Raw genomic sequence first — 21,456 nt, 5'->3', positions numbered from 1 at the left:
TTGGCATGGTAAACATCTTTAAAGGAATAAGTCTGCTGCCACATATGTTTATTTTTTTATTTTTTGTCTTGAATGTGCAGTCGTATCATGGTCACTTTTTGACAGTTACAAGGAAACAGAGATCACAAATCCTCCACACAGGATGAGAATGTCCTCGCAACCCAAAGATCATGTTCCACATGCAATACCTATCCAGTTTCCAATTTCATTCCCTTTAAATTAGCAAGTGAAAAAAAAAAGGGAAAAGGAGGCTTTCTTTTTGTTGGCAAGTAGTGGCTATGTAATATGTTGAGGCCATCTGCGTAGTCCAGTGGCTGCTCTCCCCTGATCCCTGTGTCAGAGGTGGTGTTGGAACCGCTGTGTACCACAACCTGGCCTCTGCTGAAATCAGCTCCAGTCCAGGACCATGTGACAAATGATTCCAATCTAGGCTGAGCGCCCTTGACTTGACCCTGACCGCCGGAGACAATAAGGGCAAGCTCAGTCACTGGAAAAGATGTTCTGCGCTAATAAACCCGAGTGCGGACCAGGGGTAGCAGTGAGCAGAGGCACGGCCGGGGGCGGGTGGGTGGACAGGGAGAGAGGGGAGGGGGGAGAGTTCAGGTTCTGACCTCTCAGGTGCAGGTTGATAATGAGTCTCCCTGTTTGCTCTGTGAAAATGACCTCAGAGAGATGAAAAGATCCCGGGCACAACAAAGAGCGCCATTCTCTGCTCCTCTGAAATGGGATCATTCTTGAGAAACGGCTTATGAATGCACTTTCTATTTCATTGCTTTTAAAGGGCACTTAAGTCAAAACACAAACATGTAAAAGTAGTCGGGCTAGATGCCACCGCACAGCCGCTGAAACCCAGCACACCTCCTCTAAGACCTCACACATGCAAACACAGCAGCCAGACGCTCACTTGCACACACACACACACACACACACACACGCACGCATGCTAGCACAGATACTTCAACACACACCGAAAATATCCCAAAATCCTGCTTGTGCCTCCCCTTGTCGACTTAATAAACACTATAAAATGAGTGTGCTCTTGCCAAGCTTGGTACTGTAAACATGCCACTCCAGAAAGGTTCTGGGCATCCCGCTAGTTATGCTAATGAAACCCCCACCCATCACTGTTTTTCACTCTCTTATCCTGCTGGCACAGCCTTCAGTCTTCCACAGTACACCACTCCATTGTCATCCCTTGCCCCTTTTCTGCTGGCATCAGACTAGATAATACACAGCAAAACGAAGATCCAAGAACCCTTGTAAAAAAAAACATGGCAAGAGAATAATATGGTTATTATTTCTTTGAACTCAAAAGCAGGGCATCGTACTTCATTTTTGTGCCCCAATTTGTAGCAAAATATGGTACAAAATCTGATTATCTTAATGTGTGCATGGATGGCTAATTATAATGATATAAACAACGTCTCGAAGGTAAGCAATAGGAAAAACACAAGACGAGGTCACAATGTATTGAACATAACCCTCACTTCTGTCTAGTTAGCTTTGAGAGGGAAAACTTTTGCCGAGCCAGGGAGTAAACAGGCAGGACTTCTTGCAGTGCCGATCCTGGCAAAGCGGAGGGTATCAGCAGGTTCTTTGTCATGGGGACTTTGAGAAACTTAGTGTTGAGAGGGGAAAGTGCTGGGCACGACAGGAACCACTGAAGTCTGCTGAGTGTCAATGTGGCAGCCAGGATTATACCCTCCCTTCACTGGCTCAAAAAACAACATTTGACACTGCAGCCCAAATTTAGTTTGTCAGAATCTAAGTGTGTGTAGGTGCAGGAGAATGCATGTTTGTGTCTCTATGTTTGTGTGTGTGTGGATGTTCCTGCATCTTCAAGGTCCACTGTTCATGTGGCTTTTCTCGGTTGTTTGGTTAGCCAGGCCACTGACGTGGATTTGTGGCTTGACTGCAGAGGAGTTTATCACAGATAATTACATAAGAATGTGCTGGAAAAGGAACAAACCACGAACAGTCTGGGCTGGCAGATGCTGAGCCTCGGCCTACACAGTGCCCCATGCTCCCCGCTCTCCAGCCTCACACACTCCAGCCCCCAACGGGCCTCTCTAAGCTTGAAAGGGCAGCAGAGAAAACAGTGAAACATTGGCAGGCCCAAATCAGCTTCTCTTTTATAGCTCACCCTTCAGACCCATTCCCTCTCTCATCCTCTGTATTTTTCACACATTTAGCACTACAGCTTGCAGCATATGAAAATAATTTCCCAGTTGAGTTCAGTATAAGATATCTTTAAATAATTTAAAAAATGTTGAATCTATAATATATAATAAATAACCATTATTTCTTGTTTTCATCACTTTGTGAAACCAAAGTTTAGTATTATTGATTTACAACTTCCAACAGAATATATGAGTTTTTTTTTTTAATTATGTAGATCTGTTTCCATTTCTAACAGAAAACAATCACCAAGTTGTTTCCACTTGTTTCACGTCGATAAATGGACTATAACATACAACCTGTGGGAATATCTGGGATAGTAAGTAGGGCTGCAACAAACAATCAATACAAATCTATTTTTAAAGCTGTTGGCAACCAATCGAATTCTTGATTTGTTGTGTTGTGCGATTTATTACTTCTAAAGCCCAGTTCCAGGACTCTTTACGTAACATGCAGAATAATGCAGCGGACTGAGGCAGAGCGGAAGCGGCGCTGATATTTGAAGAAAGAGAAGAAACATGTTCAACATGGCAGAGGCAGGAACAATGGTTCGACCAACGGAGTCTAAAGAGCACTTCACTTTACAATGAGTGAGTTAGTCTCAGGTAGTTCATCTGCTGTGACTTATTTAAAGCTACAGCAGATGATAAAGATTTATAAATAAAGCTGTTTGGATATCTACCTCATCTGTGTTAATAAGTATGCCAGAAGAAGTACACTTTAAACTTTATAGTCACCATGGGAAAATTCCCTTTTAAAGTACCGTTTCCCAATTGCCACCAACAAACACTACACAAACTAAACAGTGTATAAAACAAACCATGTCAAACAATCAAAAGTTTCCATTCTGGCCTGTTGAGCCAGGCCTTTTTACAAAGCTGTCAGGCTCGCCCTTCTGCACCTCAGTACTCTGTTCCTCCGTCCTCAGGGAAGGGAGGTGAGGTGGATGTTTAGTGGATGTATGATTTGCTCTTCTATCGAGGTATGCGATGCGTATGATGGCCCGGTTGTTGGGTGCTGTTAGGTTGGATGTGGGGAGATCAATTATTCTGGCAGCCTTGGTTGTGATGCTTGTGAGTTTGGCCCTGTTTTTATTTTTTATTTTAAAGATAACATGTTGAAGAAGCAGGTGGAACAGTACAGTAGGATGGGCTGGATTATTCTTTGATGTCGCAGCGGGAGGAGATGGGGGCAAGTCCTATCAGTTTTCAGATGGCTGACAAGACAGGTCATTTATGTCATTATTCTTATCTGCATAGGTTTACATACTTAAGTTACTCATAGTGTAGTGATGTGTTTACTATCAGAGGTAAACACGTAGGTTGTTCATTTTAAGTGTTCTTAAATTGTTTATGTTTGATTGTCACAATGTTCTACTTTTGAACAAAAAGATAGAAACATTCATTGATTTATTAAAAAAAAAAAAAATCACCAGAGTAATGAGCATTTGAAATAAAAGTTAGTAGCAGATCTAATGGAAAGCATAAACCTACATGGTGTGAGGAGAGCAATGTTGTTGTTTTTTTTCTAGGTATCCAGGAGTCAAGTGTTGACGTGTCTGTTCAGCAGCTAAAATAAAACACTCACCTCCAACAACAACAACATGGTTGCCAGAAAAACCAAAACCAAAGAGGGAGTCGAGATTCTTTTGTCAACATATGATTGAATGATCTGTCACCAAGATAAAAAAGGTCAGTTTTGACAGACCTCAATTTGTCGTACATAGACACTACCAGCACCACTAAACCGAGGTATGTGTGTTGAACAGCTGCAGATTGCAGCTTCAATTGTTTATTCTGTGTTATTGAGCAGACCAAGAATGTAGGAACCTTTGGGACACTCCCTCTCTTCTTATTCTTTACCATTAGACAGATATTATATCTGATCAATGAGGAAAGATGGATATTTGCTGTAGAATGAGGAGTTTCATCTGGGAGTGATTTTTTTTTTTTTTTTTTTACATGTATCCATTATGGTGAACAGTGGCAAAAAAAAAAATCACACCATGGGTTTATATGCATGGATGCAATAAAAAAAAAAAAAAAAAAAAAAAAAAAAACGTATAAGATGCTTATGCATCTTTTTCTTCCTACAAATGCTTCATTTTAACACACATTATGGCAGTCACCATTTAATCTAACTTTGTTTATGTGCAGCGAGTGAAGGGGTCACTCTTTCAGAGAAGGTTTAAGTGTGTAGGTACCAATAAATCCAAGTGCTTTCGTATAGACTTGGAAATGGAAGTTCATGAGGTGGCAGGTAAAAAGCTCTCTTCTGCCCTTTTTAGATGATGAAAACAGCAGAGCAGGAACTAAAATCTGATCCGTGCTAAACTGAAATCACTAACAGGTAGGAGGATGAATCACTCTCTGCACTAACCCATAGAATCCTAAATATCAATGCCGTTTCAATTCACTTACTTTTTGTAATCATCAAGGTCAAAAGGCAATTTGTGCAACCACGGAAAAAAAATGAAACAGGTTGGCAGCAAATTAAATAGAAAGGGGAACAAAGCCAAGCCTCCAGCTAGTAACAGAAAAACAGGGGTAGAAAATCTCACATGAAAGCTCATTTCAGATAACATCAAGCTTTGCTATTTGACTAATTGGAATACACTTGACTCTTCATACAGAAATGCCATAAGCACTTCATTTTTCTTTGCGTGAAAGATTTTTGCCAGGCAAAGCATCCAAAAGCTGTTGATGATGAACACATGCATTGAGCCAATTGTTTGATTAGAGAGAAAAAAAAACCTAATAAACGATTGTTTAAGTTTTATTAGATTGCTCCATAAACCCACATTATCCAAAATCAGTTATGTTTCAAATATTCCTCCACTGGTCTGTCTCCCTTTAAATTTTCTTTTCCAATTTTTAAACAAAACAAGCAGAAAGAGCAACACACAAAAATGCTCCGTAAGTTTGATATCTTTTTGACTTACTATTTTCTAATGCTGTGATAAAGAACATATCCTAAATAAACTTATCTGATCTTGTATTTTTATTTTTTTTTATCTGTTGGGTTTTGTAAAGGTGAAAAACAGATTGAGTTGTTTTGTTAGCAGAAATGTACCTTACAAACTACATTCTGAGCCCATGTCAAAGCATGACCCCGGACCAACCAAAAAAACAAAACAAAGGGATAGTAATTCTGTACCACTACCTTTTCTTGCTCTGTTGGTCTTTTTAACCTTTCACTTTACTACTCCTCGCCTCGTATGCAATGAGCTGACCAGAATGAAACCATTGTCACTTTATTTGTTCCAGATCTCTCAGAATTCTCGGCACCTTCTCCTTAACCTGCTCTGATGGTCCGTTTACATTGATAAAAACATTTCCATTCCATCGAGCTTAAATGTTGTTTTATAGCCATTTTTCTTTATCAAAGGCTCATTGGCATCGACCCCAGTGTCCTTCTTTTTCCTGTCGCAGCACATCAATCTTATGCTTTCCGTTAGCAAACGGGACAACAATCATTGGCTAAGCACTATTATCTAACATAGAAGAGTGTGACAGGCTGAAACGTGCTCACTCTCTGGATAAATGTTCTTACTGCTTAAGAACTTATCTCATTTCTGTAGTGTGTGCATCCTCACATTGCCAGTCACTGCTGTAGCCCTGCCATAGCTCCGATAGTTGGTGTCCAGGCCAGCGATACAAAGATGATGTGCACGAGAGAAATGCTCCAAATGAGAATCACCTGCTCTTTAAACGCTTCACTGATCTCCTCAGACAGAACATTGAAGTTGGTTTTTTGGGTTTTTTTTTATCTCTCCTAACTCGTCTGCTAGCTTCTTGGTTGGTGTTATCTTTTCAAACTTTGGTCAAAATAACACAACTTACTTACAAAAAACTTGTTTTCCACTTCCTAAAGTAGAACAACGTCACGTGTAAAAGCAGAAACTTGCAGACAACATTACGGCTAAGACATAAGACAACAGACATTATACAACACTCTTTGAAGTAGCAGGGTCACTCCGAAGCACAAGCGCCACTTTCTTAAAGGAACATCTGTTGTTTAATTATTCATGTTGATGTGAATACACCGATGTGTATCCAAAAGGTGTTGTTTGTCGTTGAATGTAAATTAAAAATAAATGTAAATGAATTGAATAACTTTTTGAATCAAGTAACTTTATTTAAGCAGTTAGGGGGCTCAATTTTGCGAACCACAGTTCTCGTGCAGAATTTGCGTAAAGAACAAAAACCTTCTTTTTTGATCTAATTTATAAAGTATGGATTTTGACTCACACGGATTTAACATACAGAAAGTTGATCAACGCAGTGCAAGCATGTAACGTAACAGTAAATGGATTTTGTCTCCATTCTAACAAATCAAACAGTAAATTTTTTCAAGGCGCCTGTTGTTGTTTTTTTAAAGAAAAAAAAAAAAAAGGTGAGAACCGTTTATTAGAGCTTGGATGTCTCCTTCCCAGAGCAAAGCAAGCGTGTACAAGAAAGAGAGTAATGGTTTGCTTTAGGTCAATATTTTACACAATGATGCATTTTGGGAGGCACACCTCCGCAGGGCGTGTGTGAAAACAATGGGTGTCATAACTGCCCTGTGCAGCTTATTAATCTTCCCTTGCCCTCTAATCAATCAGTTTCTCCCCTTTGCAAACACCGGTTACATTTCCAACGTTAAACGTGAGGCCATCTTTCACTGTGGCACAAAGGGTGGCTCCAGGATGGTGATATCTCTGTTATAGAAGGAAGCCAGGAGTTACAGCCCAAAAGCACTTCCTCAGGATGTTTTTGAAATCAATGACACCAGGATAAAGCGATGTGTTGTCAGGCTTGTGTAGCAGGGATTCAGAGGACGTTCAGTTTCTCCATGGCTGATTTAACTTCGTATGAATAAGCTTGTATTGAGATGTCATGTGTTTCTAACAACTGGGTTCCTTTGTTTTCTCAAAGCCAAGAGAAACATACTGAGAGATTACATATTAACACCCTGAACGATGACTTTCAATTTCCACATAAAGTCAGACGGATATACGAAGATGTGACATCATGTTATGTTTTGTCGTTAACGCGTGTAAGTGGGAGTTTAGAAGGAAGCTAACGCTGTCATGCGTACAACTGGGAACCATTTCAGAGGAATGTTTGTGAAGTCATACTGTGGTGCTCAGCTAAAATTATTCTATAGATGACAGCGAGGGGAAGTAGCCACTATCCTTGATAGTCCCCATTGTACAGTCATACTGCAGCAATTATTTAAAATCTTTGATTATCCTCAGAGAGGCGATGCAATCATGGCCGAAAATCAATTTCAGGGACATCAGGAAAAATCAAAAAGCTAGCTCGGTGCCAGCAGGGCCAAGGGCTTGTGCGAGAGAAGAGAGGAGATTTTTTTTTTTCTCATCATGGTTTCAGTTTTCCCTTTGCTAAGGGTAATCAGCCAGCACCAGAGCTCTCGCTGTTAGTCAGAGCCAGATCCTGATCCTGTTCAGAGCTGCTAGTGATGTAGAGCCAGGTAGCATCCAATTAGTGCTTAGTGTAACTTAATGCAAAGTGCTGGCACGCGGCTCACCGAATCCAACTAGTTGTCATAGAATTTCCACGCTTCTGCTGTCAAATTCATGAACATCTACTGATTTGCTTTGCCTTCTCAAGACACCATGAAGTTGAAATGAGACATTTCCATCAATGCTGCTCCGTGTATGGCCATTTTCTGCTAAAACAGATTGGCCTGATTACTGATGAGACAGCAGGCGCGTCAGCGACGGCTGCTTGATGCTTATTGACAACTGTGCTGCTTTAGAACCACATTTGCTCCTTTTACATATAGAGCAATTTGTAATGGCTCCAGTTCCAAAGCTCTGTAATGGATGTAAATCCAATAAAAAAAAAAATCCTCACTCATGATAAACCACGAGCGTGTACCGTTTGGGTTAAAACAAAGCTCGATGTTAAATTTCACACATTTTATGTTCAATCAAGGCGTGCCTCTCTATATTCAATCAGTCTGGACTTGTCTAGCTGCTGGACTTTTCTCACACAGCTGAGATCATATCAAACCTGATAATGACATATTAACAGACTGTATAAAAAGACAATCATATCCTGTCTTTTTCAAAGCAGACTGGTCGTTTAGATAAGACTGAGTTATATGTTAAAGACATTTTTTAAAGTACCTATTGCATTAGTCTTCTTACTTCCTTTGTCCTTTGGACGGCTGAGTGGAGGATCTCAGCAGACCGTGGTCACTGGCAGAAGGCAGTGGTCCAGAACCAGACAAAGGAAGCATAGGGTGACTTCCTCTTTCTGTCCTCCTCTCCGTCGGGGGGGGGGGGACTTCCCGCTCTTTCAAAAGAGCACAAGCAGAGACGACGTAGCAGAACAGTGGAAATTCTACTCCACCATGTTTCCTCATCAGACATGTCTTGTCTCTGACCTCCACCCCAGTTTTAGAGATTCACATGAATATGGAAGATGAATAATGGCCAACTTCTGAGGCTCCGCCAAATTCAACATGAGACAGGCCTGTCAGCCATGAAATGGTCTTTACAGAGGGAGCACGGACAAATTTGGATTGGTGGGAGATGCTTTCATCCCCGGGACATTTCCTGACCTTTGTTTTATGTTCTAGACCATAAAGATCAGGTAAAATGCTATCATAACAACGAGTATAAAGAAAAATGGTGGTCTATTATCCTCTATAATTTCTCTCTGGACATCTATCATCATTCAGCCTCCAGTCAGGCAACCCGACAGTCATCACAGGACACCCTCACTGTTGTGCAATGTGTAGTTTTCCTCTCTGCCCTTTCTTGGAAATACCTCCTGTGACACACTTGGCTCAGCACCCTTATACAAACACTAACATACAGTGCGCACACACACAAACACACACTGCTGTTTGACCTCTGCGGTTCAGTGAGAACATTAAATACCAATTAGGGTTGGGACGGGCCAAGCTGAGTCTGAGGTTTTAACAGGGCCTTAAGGAGGCCTGTGGGATGCAACTTATTGGTCCCTGGGCTAAAGCATGCGTTCTGTGTGTGTGTGTGTGTGTGTGTGTGTGTGTGTGTGTGTGTGTGTGTGTGTGTTGGATAAGGACATCAATAGAACAGACAATGTCTCCACAGACATACTCCTTCATACGCTCAAAAAATCACATCTGGATTTTTTATTTAATCTTATGGTCATTTCTCAGAGAAGACTGGATTTTGGCTCATCTTATTTTCGGAGCTCTTCACACAGGACCTAGCAGGCTTGCATCATATAGGAAGGGGAATATGTTTACTGTAAACTGGTCCTAATGCTTCACCTTATATGTTTGTCTGCTGCTTATTTATCGACGTTTCATGAAGTGGCTTTTTATGCACCATGACTAAATCCATTTTTCAGCTTTTCTCTCTGGCTGTGTCCAGCTTCTCTCTTTTCTTTTACTCTCCATGAAACTTTCATTTCAGTCACCTGGGTGTACGCTGTAATAACTTTTATGTTCAAAATAAAACAGCAATACAGGAGAAAGAATATTAGCAAACACTGTGAAGGCAACCCTCAGAGAAATATCCGTTTTCAGCACTGAATCCTGAGACTATGTTTGATGATCTGTTGTGGTTATCTGGTAGTTCAGAGTCATGCCCTTTACTGTCCCTCTGCTATTTACCCACCAGACACACAGCTTGATAAATGTTTTGTCTGACCTTCTAAATTTGTTTTCCTTCCTCTTAACTGTGATTTTATTTCCCTTGGACAGTCCCGACAGTGTGCGTCTGCGTGTGTCTTTGTGCATGTGTGGGTCCATGTGTGACTGTGTGTTGCTTATTAGTTTGTTTTCAAAGGAAAAACAAGACTTATGTCCAGAAGGATCAGATCGGTCCTCTGCTCATTGCAAATTTCTTCCATCAGTCCCTCATTTCAATAGACAGTCCAATGAAAAAGCTGAGGAAATGTAACAGCCACTAATCGCAGCGCTCAAACAGCCACTGACCATCCATGGAGTGAGTGTGCTACTTCAGTCTGTAAAGGGTTAAGTCACCACAGGCCAGAGTCAACACTGGCCACGGCTTGGCTGGCCTACCCTGCCAGATCAATATCTGCAAATAATAAATTAGCTCCCCAGAGGGGTCGCACTAAACCTTCAGAAACACTGCCCTGGAAAAGTCCACAATTGCTGTGTGCGAGACTCAATAAGCCAGGTGAATGACTGTGCAGGGGCACATCTTTAGCACTCCATAATAGAAAATTAATGGTGCTCAAATCAGTGCTGAGGGCACCCTGAGGGTTACCTAATAGGCCTAGTTAGAACTGTCATCCCTCCCAGAGTCGCCTAAAATATCACATGCAAACACAGGGAGCCAAGAAGAAAGAGAGGAACAGGAGATGGATGAGTGTGCGTGTATGGAAGCTTTTGTGAGAGCAGGTATATGGGTCATCTGGGGGATAGGGTGTAAGAATAAGAATTAAGGACAGGTTTCAGGGATTATCCTCCTTTGGCATTGACTAAGCTCCAGTGAGAACATAATGCTATTGTGATTTTACAGAAGTAATCTTTAGACAAGCAAAGAGAAACTACCAAAACCAACTTAAAAAGAAAACCTTTTTTTTTTTTTGTAATTCATTCGCTCGTGTTTATTGATGAAGGACTGTTTGCTTTAAAGTGTGTCATAACTCTGTCACTCTCTCTACACAAGACTTTTAATATTAAATGCAGTAAAATGTTTGACCTACTGACGGTTCTCGCCGTCCTTACTCGACTTCCAAGATTTTTGTCCTAGATTGAAACACAAGACCAAGCACATGTCAGTCCTTTTCCAAGAAGAAATAAAAACATTGCATTCTGGGAACCAAACCTACAGGACGGGATTCACTGCCGGCCCATTTCTTTTATTATTTTTTATTTCATTGTGTATTCATTTAATGTTTTTAGTCTTTCAATCAATGGCGGTTCAATGTGAGCCATGAATGACTTATTAGCACATTTATAGTGACGTCTAACTCTGAGAAATAATTTACTTTACTTTACATGAACTTACACATCCACCTCTTCATAGTGATCAAGAATTAACGAGAGTCAATCGGTTGACTTTTTAAAAGTGACAAGATCATTCTATTCTATAATGTTTCACATTTCTATCCACACACTTAATGACAAAAACGATGTCACACCATGTATGTGCTCCACAGAGTCGTTTGTGTTCGATGAAACAGGGAAGAGAAGTTGAGACAAGTGGAACAAAGCTGCAGTTTTTCCATTTCATTTTAGACGTATTTTGAAATCCTTAAAAACGATATTAAAAAAAAAAATGACTGAGAGACTACAGATAATATAAGTAACACTTACATTAAGAGACAGAGCTAGCCACATTTAAAAGGACTTTTTAAGTTTGTTGTGGTAAAGAAGTTTGTCTTTGTAATACTAAGTAGATGATCAAATGATGCTGAAATATGCAGGCATATCTTGTTCACGCCTAAGCTTGTCCAATCGAGAGGGCTGTTTCAAAGCAGATCTATATATGCCCAACAGGCTGCTAATGAGGCTTAAAAGCACATCTGATCGCTTATTCCAGCTGGTTTATTCGCCTCCTCTACAAACACAACCATTGGATTCAATAAACATACTTCATATTGATTCTGAGCCACCCAGCAGCTCATGTAGCTCTCTTACCCACGCACCACTAGATTTATTACAACTTTGCATGCCAAACAGAAAAAGAGGAGACTCACAATCCCAGGCATGCACACACAGGGGAAACAAACACACACTTGCACACACGTACACACACATAGATTACGTTTAAATGCCAAATAATTTATTTTCAAAGTACTCCTCACGCATGCACACAACCCTTCGATCTTTTCCTTGACCCTAATTTGCCTATGCATTATCATGAGGGAGCTGGGCTGTGTGGGGAGGGGTCTGTCTCCTCATCCCTCCTCCTGTTCCCCTCAGCTCTCCACTGTCTGCTGCTTTGACACTGAACTCACCCACATGCTGCCACCCTGCCATCCTCCAGGGCAAACAGAGTGTGTCGCTCTCCGCAGGCCACTTGAGAAATTTTCAGAGATGATGGAAGATTCCGGAACAAACGTGGTGCCAGCTGGAAAGAAAGAAGAAAAAAAAAAAAAGAAAGAAAGAAAAAAGTTCCCAGTGAGGTGAAGGAAACACACTGTATCCGAGTTGCTCTGTAGTTAGGTTGGTACACTCCATCCGCCTTCCCAAAGACAGGCACAGCTTTAGTAGATCCTCTCAGTGTGGAAGAAGACAGAACAACGTGAACAACAGAGGAAACAAGAAAGAAACAGCAGACTCCTTTATGGCGCTGGGCTGTGTAGATCTGATGTTTTCAAGTCCCTGTGTATGTATGTCTGCCTGTCTGTGTGTGTGTGTGTGTGTGTGTGTGTCTGTGTGAGTGTGTTCATGCCAGTGCCATGAAGAAAAAAGAGAAACAACCTATGAGAAGAAAAGAAAGACTGGTTCCTCATCATGCGCTTGTTAGCTTGTCCAATCTATGGCAATCAGCACAGTCCCAGGGGTTGAAAGACACGAGATGCTGGGGAAAGGGAAGTCGAGGCAGAGGAAAAGATCAATACTGCACTGTGAAACAAGAAGTGTGGGCTATTTACTCTCCATTGATCTGATGATGCTGGAGAAACACCTCACTCGGCTATTAAATTGAGGGTGTAAGTCTACTGTGGAGGGCTTTTTTTTTTTCTTCTTCCTCTCTCTTTTCCCATCTTTCTTTCTTCACCCTAAGGTCACGAAAAAAGCTAAAAACATCCACAAACAAACAAAAATGAATTGCCTGGACCGGGCAGAGTAATTAATCTGAATTAAAATGGCAAGGGAACGGGCTCTAACTACCCGTCTAAAGTGAAGTTTTGCTCAGAGCGACAAAAGAGCCAGCAGAGGATGGACTAAAAGAGGACAGAGAGATGAATAGAAACATGCTGCTGGCAAGCTTCCAGCAGAGCTTCACTGGAGCGACTTCTGCTTAAAACGCTAACCTGGTAAAGTATGAAAAACAAACCACACTGACCAGTACATTAGGCAGGCCTGAAAGCAGCACAAGGATTAGTATGGTCAGCATCGAGACCAGATGTTTTAGTCTTGTGACTCCAAACTGTAAAGAAGCTCAAAGTCAAGAAAAGACCAGTCAAAAAATAAAGTTATGTTGTTGTTTTTTTGTTACTTTTTCATGATTATTAGGACACAACGTTTCATAATTCTGTTTTAAGAAATGTAAACCTCATAACAGTACACTTTGTGTAGAATGGCTTCTCACAGAGTCGAGTGCTACAGTGACACATGCGGGAAACAAGTGTTCACTTCTATGGTGAACTAAAGTTAAAGATTTATACCTTAAAGACATTTTAGAAATGGTTGCCACTTGGAGTCACTGAGATCATCAGCACAAGGTTACTTACACATTTCTAACATGACAACACCAGATTAAATGTACTATGTACAAAGGTAGGTTGTCATCAGTTCAACTAAGGTAAGACAGAAAGGCTCTAGAGAAAGGTACGTCATGAATCACTCTTGATCAGTTGTAGACTGTCAGAACCAGTTTGATCAAATCCTGTGGATCATTAAAGAGTCCCAGCTAACCTCTTAAAGCTACAACGAGAGTCCCATCCAGACCACTGTGTACTGTAGGCGGCCCCTTACGATAATGTTTGTTATTTCAGACAACTACTAAACAAGTTATTGTGCACTCACTTAAAATCCTCTATTATGATTTTATTTTGACATAAGGTAGCCGTATAAGTATACCATTTTAATATAAAGGCATTTACACAAAGAAAGATAGACAAAGAAAGCCCATCTCAGCTTTCCCAGTGTCCAGTGTTAGAGGGGCTGACATCCAGATATGTTTCGTGGTGTGAAACTCTTTCCCTCCACGTCGTTCTTTTCTTCTGCTCCTCAGAGGAGTAGCCTTATTGACTGTGTGGCTGTATTACAACAAGCAGTCTCTAATGACTCCCTGAAGACCTCTATATCCCTGCTGCCCGCCCTCCTTCTCTCCTCTCTGTGTGTCTCTCCTGCTCTGCCTGCTCTTCAGGCTCCAGTTCAGCAGCTAATTAACCCTCTCTAATAGCGTAGATTACATTAGCTTTGAGCGGCTCGCACCCTCCACCGGACTCGCACTGCCACACAATGAACCCGGCCTTGCTTTACAAATCTCCCCCTTCACAAGAGCACAATTATGAATTCAAACAACTTCTTATCCACACTCACTCATCCAGGGACAGAAGACCCCTCCCCTGCCACCCACCTCCCAGGCCTTCATGTAGAGAGTAATGAGAGGACTGAAGAGAAGGGACCACACAACAAGAAGGGCCGTGAGGGGGAGAGAGGGCTATCGAGGGGGGAGAAGAAGGGACCCCCTATTGGGTAAATCAAGAGAGGTCACTATAGGTGTTTCATTGGGTGAGCCTCCAGAAGCCCAGTGATAACCCTACATCTTAACGTCCCCATTCAGCAGAATGGAGTCTTTATGACTGTGGGCGGATAGAGAGAGGAGAGGGAATACCACGACCAAATGAAGGCTTGTGATTTCAACGGTCAAAGAGAGGGAATGAAATGCAAGGATGAATGACTTAAGCCACGCTGTTTTCCACACACTGACAAAAAAAACCGGCACGGGAGCTGAAAAGCTTAATGAAGACTTTTTTTTTTATGAAGTTCTAGACTAAGTTGTATCACACAGCGCGTCTAATCAATCAGCCTACACCGTCACGACAGTAAGGCTCCATGTTTAATCGAACAAGGTGCTCATCTTTGACGCCGCAGAGCGCTGGAACCCAACCACAAACTATGAGGAAATATCTTTTTAGAACTGGAAGTTGTTGTTTTTTTTTCTCTCCACCAGCATTAAGAGCACTTAGTGAGGTTTTATGAATGATAATGAGAAGAGATACAGTGGTGGTTTAAAAAAAAAAAAAAAAAGGAAAGAGGAAATAAAGTTGGATGTAATCTGCTCCGTCTAAATGTAAATTGGTACATTTGTAGTGAAAGGACATTGTCATGTTTCTTTGTCCGAACAAGTAATTTTCCCTCTGTCCCCCCCCCCCCTCTAAGGCTTGCTATAGCAGCGTTTTCTGCAGCACAGAGCACTCTCCTTTCTATTTCAATAGGACAGCTCATTTGCTAGACTCCGAGCCCAAACTGCTGACTGGGGTTTTCAAGGCTGTGTACTCTGCGTGCGTGTGCGTGCGTGTTCACAAGCTTGTGCTAAAAAAGAGAGACTGGGGGGGGGGGGGCACGAAAGAAGGATAGGAAAAATGGAAGGCAAAAAAACGGGAGAGAGAACACATTGTATCATTAAGGTGCTCAGAGATCATTAGATATATAAGGGCACTGCTATGCAAGGTCAGGGCTGTTGTGTTTTTCTAGGTCGGCAGAGGAGCAGTAAAACCAGTTTAATCAGCCGCTTCTCCCGTCTCTCCCCGACTCGAGGTAGTGTGGATTACAGCCCAGTTTATCCATGCCCCTGTATGTATTTACTAACATTATCAAGGCTTATGAGCCAAGGACACTGTGAACCACACAAAAGGCACAGAAAGGCTTTGAGCTAGATATTGGCCTCATTATGGTGTAAAGTTGTTGGCTCCCTGTCTCGCTCCCAGGACATACAAGGCTGCTTTAACAGGTGCAGCACACAACCTGACGCTTTGTCATTAAGGCCATCCTTTAAAGTGGAGTTCAGCAACTGGCAGTCTGCCCTAACAGAGTGTGTGTGTGTGTGTGTGTGTGTGTGTGTGTGTGTGTGTGTGTGTGTGTGTGTGTGGATGCGTTATAGAGTTATAGAGAATGACGTAAAATCAGGAGTATGCCTTTTTTTTGACACTTTTGGACTCTTTCATGCCTTCATTTGATGGACAGTGAAGTGGATAGAGTTGCAAATTGAGGAGAGAGATTAATGACATGTTGGAATGGAGCCACGAGTCAAAATCGAACCCAGTCTGTCTGCTCCTCTGCACACAGGGCAAGCGCTAACCACGCATAAGGACACCCAGGTATGCGTACTTTGCATCTATTATCTCTGCAACCCTCAAAACAACAACACTGGGCTGCCTGATCAGACTGATCTTTATTTATTTAATCTTCAATCTGATTTTTATGATTTTTTTTAAAACTGTAATTCAAGAACGTTTCAAAAGGAAATTTCTTCCCCGACTACTTCTTATGAAAATGTTTTAATACGTAGTGCCTTACAAGATGTTGAAACATGCCCCCCCACCCCACCTCACTGCTCATGTGACTAAAGTCCTCACAAGTCCATCGAAGGACAAACAGCTGCTGGCCTTGGCTCGCAGGGAGGCAATGCTGTTGGTAATGTGGCATGTTCATCAAGATAATGATGGATAGCCTTTAAAAAGACCCTCTGCTTTATAGAGATGAATGTCCTGCTTGGCTTCTTACTCAGCACATTTGGCCTTTTTCCTACCGCTCTAACAGCATCACCCAGCCTAGGATGGAGATTAGCTAAACCTTTGGAAAATGGACTCAAGTAAAGCCTATCACTCAAACCTGCTCCAGGCTGTTTTGGGACAAAATCGCAAAAAAGTAAAAACAAAAGCATCACAGTCGGTTTATTGTGGTTGTTAATCGTTTGTGCTCAGAAGCGCATCAGAAGACGGACGGCGTTGGAGCGGAATTTCTGCACCTGTTAAGGACGAAGGAGGACGGACAAAAGGAAACTGTGTAAAAGAAAGCCTCCCTTTCTCTCAACCGTCTCATTAGGCTAATGTTTTTTTATCAGGCACTTCAAATGTCAAGGCAATGGTGGATTTAGTGTAAACTTAAATTCCATTACCTGCCAGGCATTAATTGCTAACTGAGCCTGAGGATCTTTCCCCTGGGGCCTCTATGTTTCCTCTCTGTCATCTGGCTAACTATTCTGTCTAGACTAACTAAGAGCACCATAATCCACCATGGGGATCAATAAACTGCACATAATTCAGCTCCAATAATGAGCTTTCACTTCAACACAAGCGTCAGCCCACATCCCAAGGAAGCGGCAGGGGCGTAAAATGATAATGTAATTATTAAAAGGACAGACAAAATGAGTAAGCACTTTTACACGGAGAGGGAGGGCGAGCCCGGCCTCAATTAGACACACTTAAAGCTATCATTGTTATTCGAGACAAAGCTAATCAAGGAGGAGATACAGGGGCATCCATTTCAGCAGGTAATGGAATGACGCTCGCTGGCTCTCCCATTTCCCCAGGCTCATGCTGTTATAAAGGCCGCCCTACAGTATGCGCGAGTGGGCACTCTTTAATGGAGTGCAATGGATGTGGTTTCATCCACCAATAAGACATAATCAGAGGAGGGGACTTGGAATGGAGACGGCACACTCACTAATAGCAACTCATAAAGCCATAAGTGTGACAGATTATTTTACACCTGTAGTCCCCATTAGTAGCTCAGGAAAACAGAAGGTGCTTTTTTTTACTGTATGTGTTTCAGTTCTTGCAACCTTTTGGACTAGATGTTGTTTTTAATCCCTGCATTGTACACTTGCGTGAGATGCTTTGCTGCGTTACAGAGCAAGGTTGAACCTCCAGGCTTATCTACTAACTATGGTTTCACTAATTATATGCATCCTTGAACTCCAGTGAAATCAAGAGAGGCTAGTTTGTTGGAGTTTTTTTTCTTTTTTACACCCAAATGCTCCTAATTCATCTGCAGGCTACAGGAGGTCCAGGGTGGATAAATCAGGCCTTTACGGAAGGGTTGCTCCTACTGTTTATCTGCTGGTGACATTTGCTGCACGGCCCCAACTGCACCATAATTACCCCACTTATTCACTAAACAGGAATGATGCCCGGCAGGAACTCCCTGCCACAAAGGTAGCAGGACTTAAGGCTATATTCTGTCTCGAGAGTTCAATGGCCGGGGCTATATGAAAGGACTCGATTCATTTGGACGTCAGCATGAGGTTCACTTCAGCGCGGGCTAACAGAAAACAGGGGGCTAAACTGCCGTGCCTCAATAGCCAGGACAAAGAGCATCGTGGCTGATGAGGATGATTCATTTACAGCCGACTGCACAAGCTTCTCTAACACATGGCGCACCTTGGCACACGTCTAATGTCACAGTTCCCATAGAGGACTGGCATTTGGAGTGGATTCTGCCTCTGGAGCCAGCACACTAGATGAGGTATACTCTACAAAACCATTCTATAGACTTCAAGTATTTAGCGTGTTTTCAGTATCTATTTGGAGATCACTTGATATAAGACGGTGAAATCCTGGACGTTGTCCTCTTAAGCCAAATGTGTGCCATTTTGTTAACTTCTTTCTCAAGTAACTTTTTGTCTTGAGACACACCGAAGTTAATCTTGACAAGGGAAACTGCTAATTAAAACTTGGGACATTGTTTCCCTATTGTTGTTGTTGTTGTTTAGCCACTTTTTTTTTTAGCTGTCTAGAGTTCTTCTGAGGCCCATCCGTCAAAGAGAGTCAGCACAGATGGATGACGAGTGACAAAAGGATATTTTGTCGAGGTTGTGCAGTAATGAGTGTCACGTGACTCCCATATTCAAATTTCAGACTCCCTTCCCTGATCCTAAAGCTGCAATCAACACTGGGCCATCTGCAACAGTGCTAATTAGCATAATTGGTGTACATTACATGCTTATAGAGGGTACATTTTACCCACTATTCTTCGCTCTTAACAAGATGAGCTATGGAGATATTGGGAGAGCAACGCTGTTGATTAGACACAGACAGTGGGAGCAGACAGGCACACTTGTTGTCTCTGGGAAAATGGATGAACTGACAATCAAGAGTTTTGGTGAACAGCCAGGTGTGAGGGCCAGAGAGCAAGTAGGCCGATGTGCGTCTGACACGAGCACCTTCCCCACACCTGGATCTTGAGATGAGGTGATCGACAGCCGGGCCGTCACAGACAGAAACGCAGGCAACACTTAGGCCTCTTCCAGCTGCTCAGCCGGAATAAATTGAACTTGATTAGAATTAATCACGCTCAACCACATGCAATTTGCAAATATCAGGAAAATATTCGAGGAAAATCTGCTTCCAAGATTGTAGCAGTGAACAAAGGGGGAAAACTCGACCCAATCACTGCACCTTCGTTTTCACAATCAGCTTTGCGCATTCAGCAGTTTTTAACTAAAAAGACAGATGTGTACGCTCGGATGCAGTCATTTTACACTTAGTGCATTTCGCATACGGGCTATGATGGATGGTAACATTTAGCAACAATCCCACAAAGTTTCAGCATTAGTCAAGTGTAAACTGCTTGTACATCAGCTGAAGTTATCTTTTAGTGGGTTATACAGCACCATATATCACAGTCTCTATTGCCCACTTAGCCAAAGCACTGGGAGTTTTGTGCTAACATATTATCAGTTGTAATCCTGGAGAATGCACATGGCGCACATGTGGGTTGTAAAACACGGGCAGCGCCACTATAATATAGGTTTCATGAAGCAGTGCAACAAGCAGTCTTTAAAGCATAAAATAGAATAGTCAGGATAGAGTCCCACCTCTCACATTAATAGAATTAATTCAGAGTGAAGAGGGGAAGAAGTCACCATAAGTTGGCCGTCTCCTTCCCTGTGTACACCATGGAAAGATGAAGTATGCAAACTGCCTGATTTTAAACTTGTATCTAATTGTCTCACGTCATGGGTCTGGGCCAGGGCATTGTTGCTTGAAGAATAAATTGGGTAATTCAATTAAAGTGCTTTCCAAAGACACATCATAAGTGATGGAGAATGACTCTAACCCAGGCCTGAACTCCGTGTCCCCCCAATAGCTCCCCTTGCCTGACAAATGGATGGCGGTGTATAATTGAAACACATTGCTGCCAGCGTAGGTCAATAACATCGCTCTTTCTGCTCACCAGCACCAGATTAACAGACTCTATTTTATCTTCGCTCAGCCTGTCCCAGCTTGACAGAGCGGGAGCGTCAGCTGCTTATCCATAAAAGAGGGCCCCTTATCTGGAAAATAAACAAATACATAAAGTGCAACAGCCTGCTGTCTGTCCGAGCAGTTTAGGGCTACTTAGTTTAAGACAAACATGTGGGCAGTGTTTTGTTTAACACATCATCATATGAGATGAACCACAGCTGTCACTTCAGAAATCCTGGACAGAGTGTACTTTACACTGCAGACATTTTCACTTTCTAAAAAAAGGAAGTGTTCAAAATGCTCCTCCAGAAACGACCAGGTTATTCTTAAATCTCGAATATTAAAAATATTTTTCAATTTTAGCTGCTACCAATTTCCAATCAAGTAACTAATTAATGGGCCATCATTCAGACCAATGACTTTCAATGTTATTCGCCAATGTTTGTCTAAAACCAAGGACAAGATGAGTGTTTGACAATGAGTCAATTGTGATGGCACTAAATAATTAACATTTTGGGCCATCACAATTATACTTTATACAAGAACTTCTGTTGCTGATTATAAAGCAAAGCCTTCACTGTTTATGCATGATAAACATTGAGGATTAATTAGCTTAAGCACAAGTGTAATATGAAGCTAAAATGGGTGATTATGTGTATTTAAGCTCAAGCATAACAAATCTACTGGCTTAAATTAATTTGATAAACAAATGGGAAAAGTAGGGTTAAGGTTCAAGGGCAGAAAACTCCATTATCTCCCCACTTCTCACTCTGTGCCTTTCATGTAATTATATGTTAGGTTAGACCGAGTTAATTAAATCCAGTCCATTTAATGTGTTTACAGTATAGCCACATAGATTTGAACTCATAATACACGACTTTAACATCAGACACAATTAAAAAAAAAAAAGGATTCTGATAGGGAGCAAGTGCAAACATCTTTGTGTGATTGAGTGGCAGCACTGGCATGTGTTTACAGTAGCAAGTGTGAATGCATATGAAAAAACAAGTCTGTATTTTTACATGGCTTGTGTTTACACATGGAACACGCACAAATTAGCCATGGATGGATATTCAATTATGTCCTTTGTGAGGGGTCTATGTATGGGCGTGACAGGATGCACACTACAGTAATCCATGATGAACAACAAGGTGGCAGCTGCATTGTCTGTCTGACGGATAGAAATTACTTGCAGGCGTACTCGACCGACAGATTAGACCACTGTTGGGGGGCGAGATAAGATGGCAGCTGGGTGTATGGAGGGTGCCTCATCTTCCAGCTCAAACAATGCCTTTAATCCACCCCCCCCCCCTCACAATTGGGCAGTTTGACATTACTTTCTAGCTTCCCACACACTCATTTTCTCCCCCTTTCCCCTCACTCATTTCACCTTTCTTGTCATCACAGGAAGGCTTTAAGCTGAGGAGACTTGATC

General features: G+C 41.9%; 1 protein-coding gene across 5 annotated transcripts in view; it reads right to left on the bottom strand.

Moving 5' to 3' along the window:
• LOC306826192 (uncharacterized protein) overlaps positions 1 to 21,456 on the bottom strand; it is a 310,981-nt gene that overhangs the window by 203,347 nt on the left and 86,178 nt on the right. For all 5 annotated transcript variants that reach the window (XM_079347364.1, XM_079347363.1, XM_079347362.1 and 2 more), the window contains one exon: positions 12,117 to 12,229. In XM_079347364.1, coding sequence (XP_079203490.1) covers positions 12,117 to 12,229 — 113 coding nt within the window. The remainder of the gene's footprint in view (positions 1 to 12,116; positions 12,230 to 21,456) is intronic.

Source organism: Symphodus melops (genome assembly GCF_947650265.1).
Source record: "Symphodus melops genome assembly, chromosome: 1".
NCBI classification, from domain to species: Eukaryota; Metazoa; Chordata; class Actinopteri; order Labriformes; family Labridae; genus Symphodus; species Symphodus melops.
This window is presented reverse-complemented; position numbering and strand designations above follow the sequence as displayed.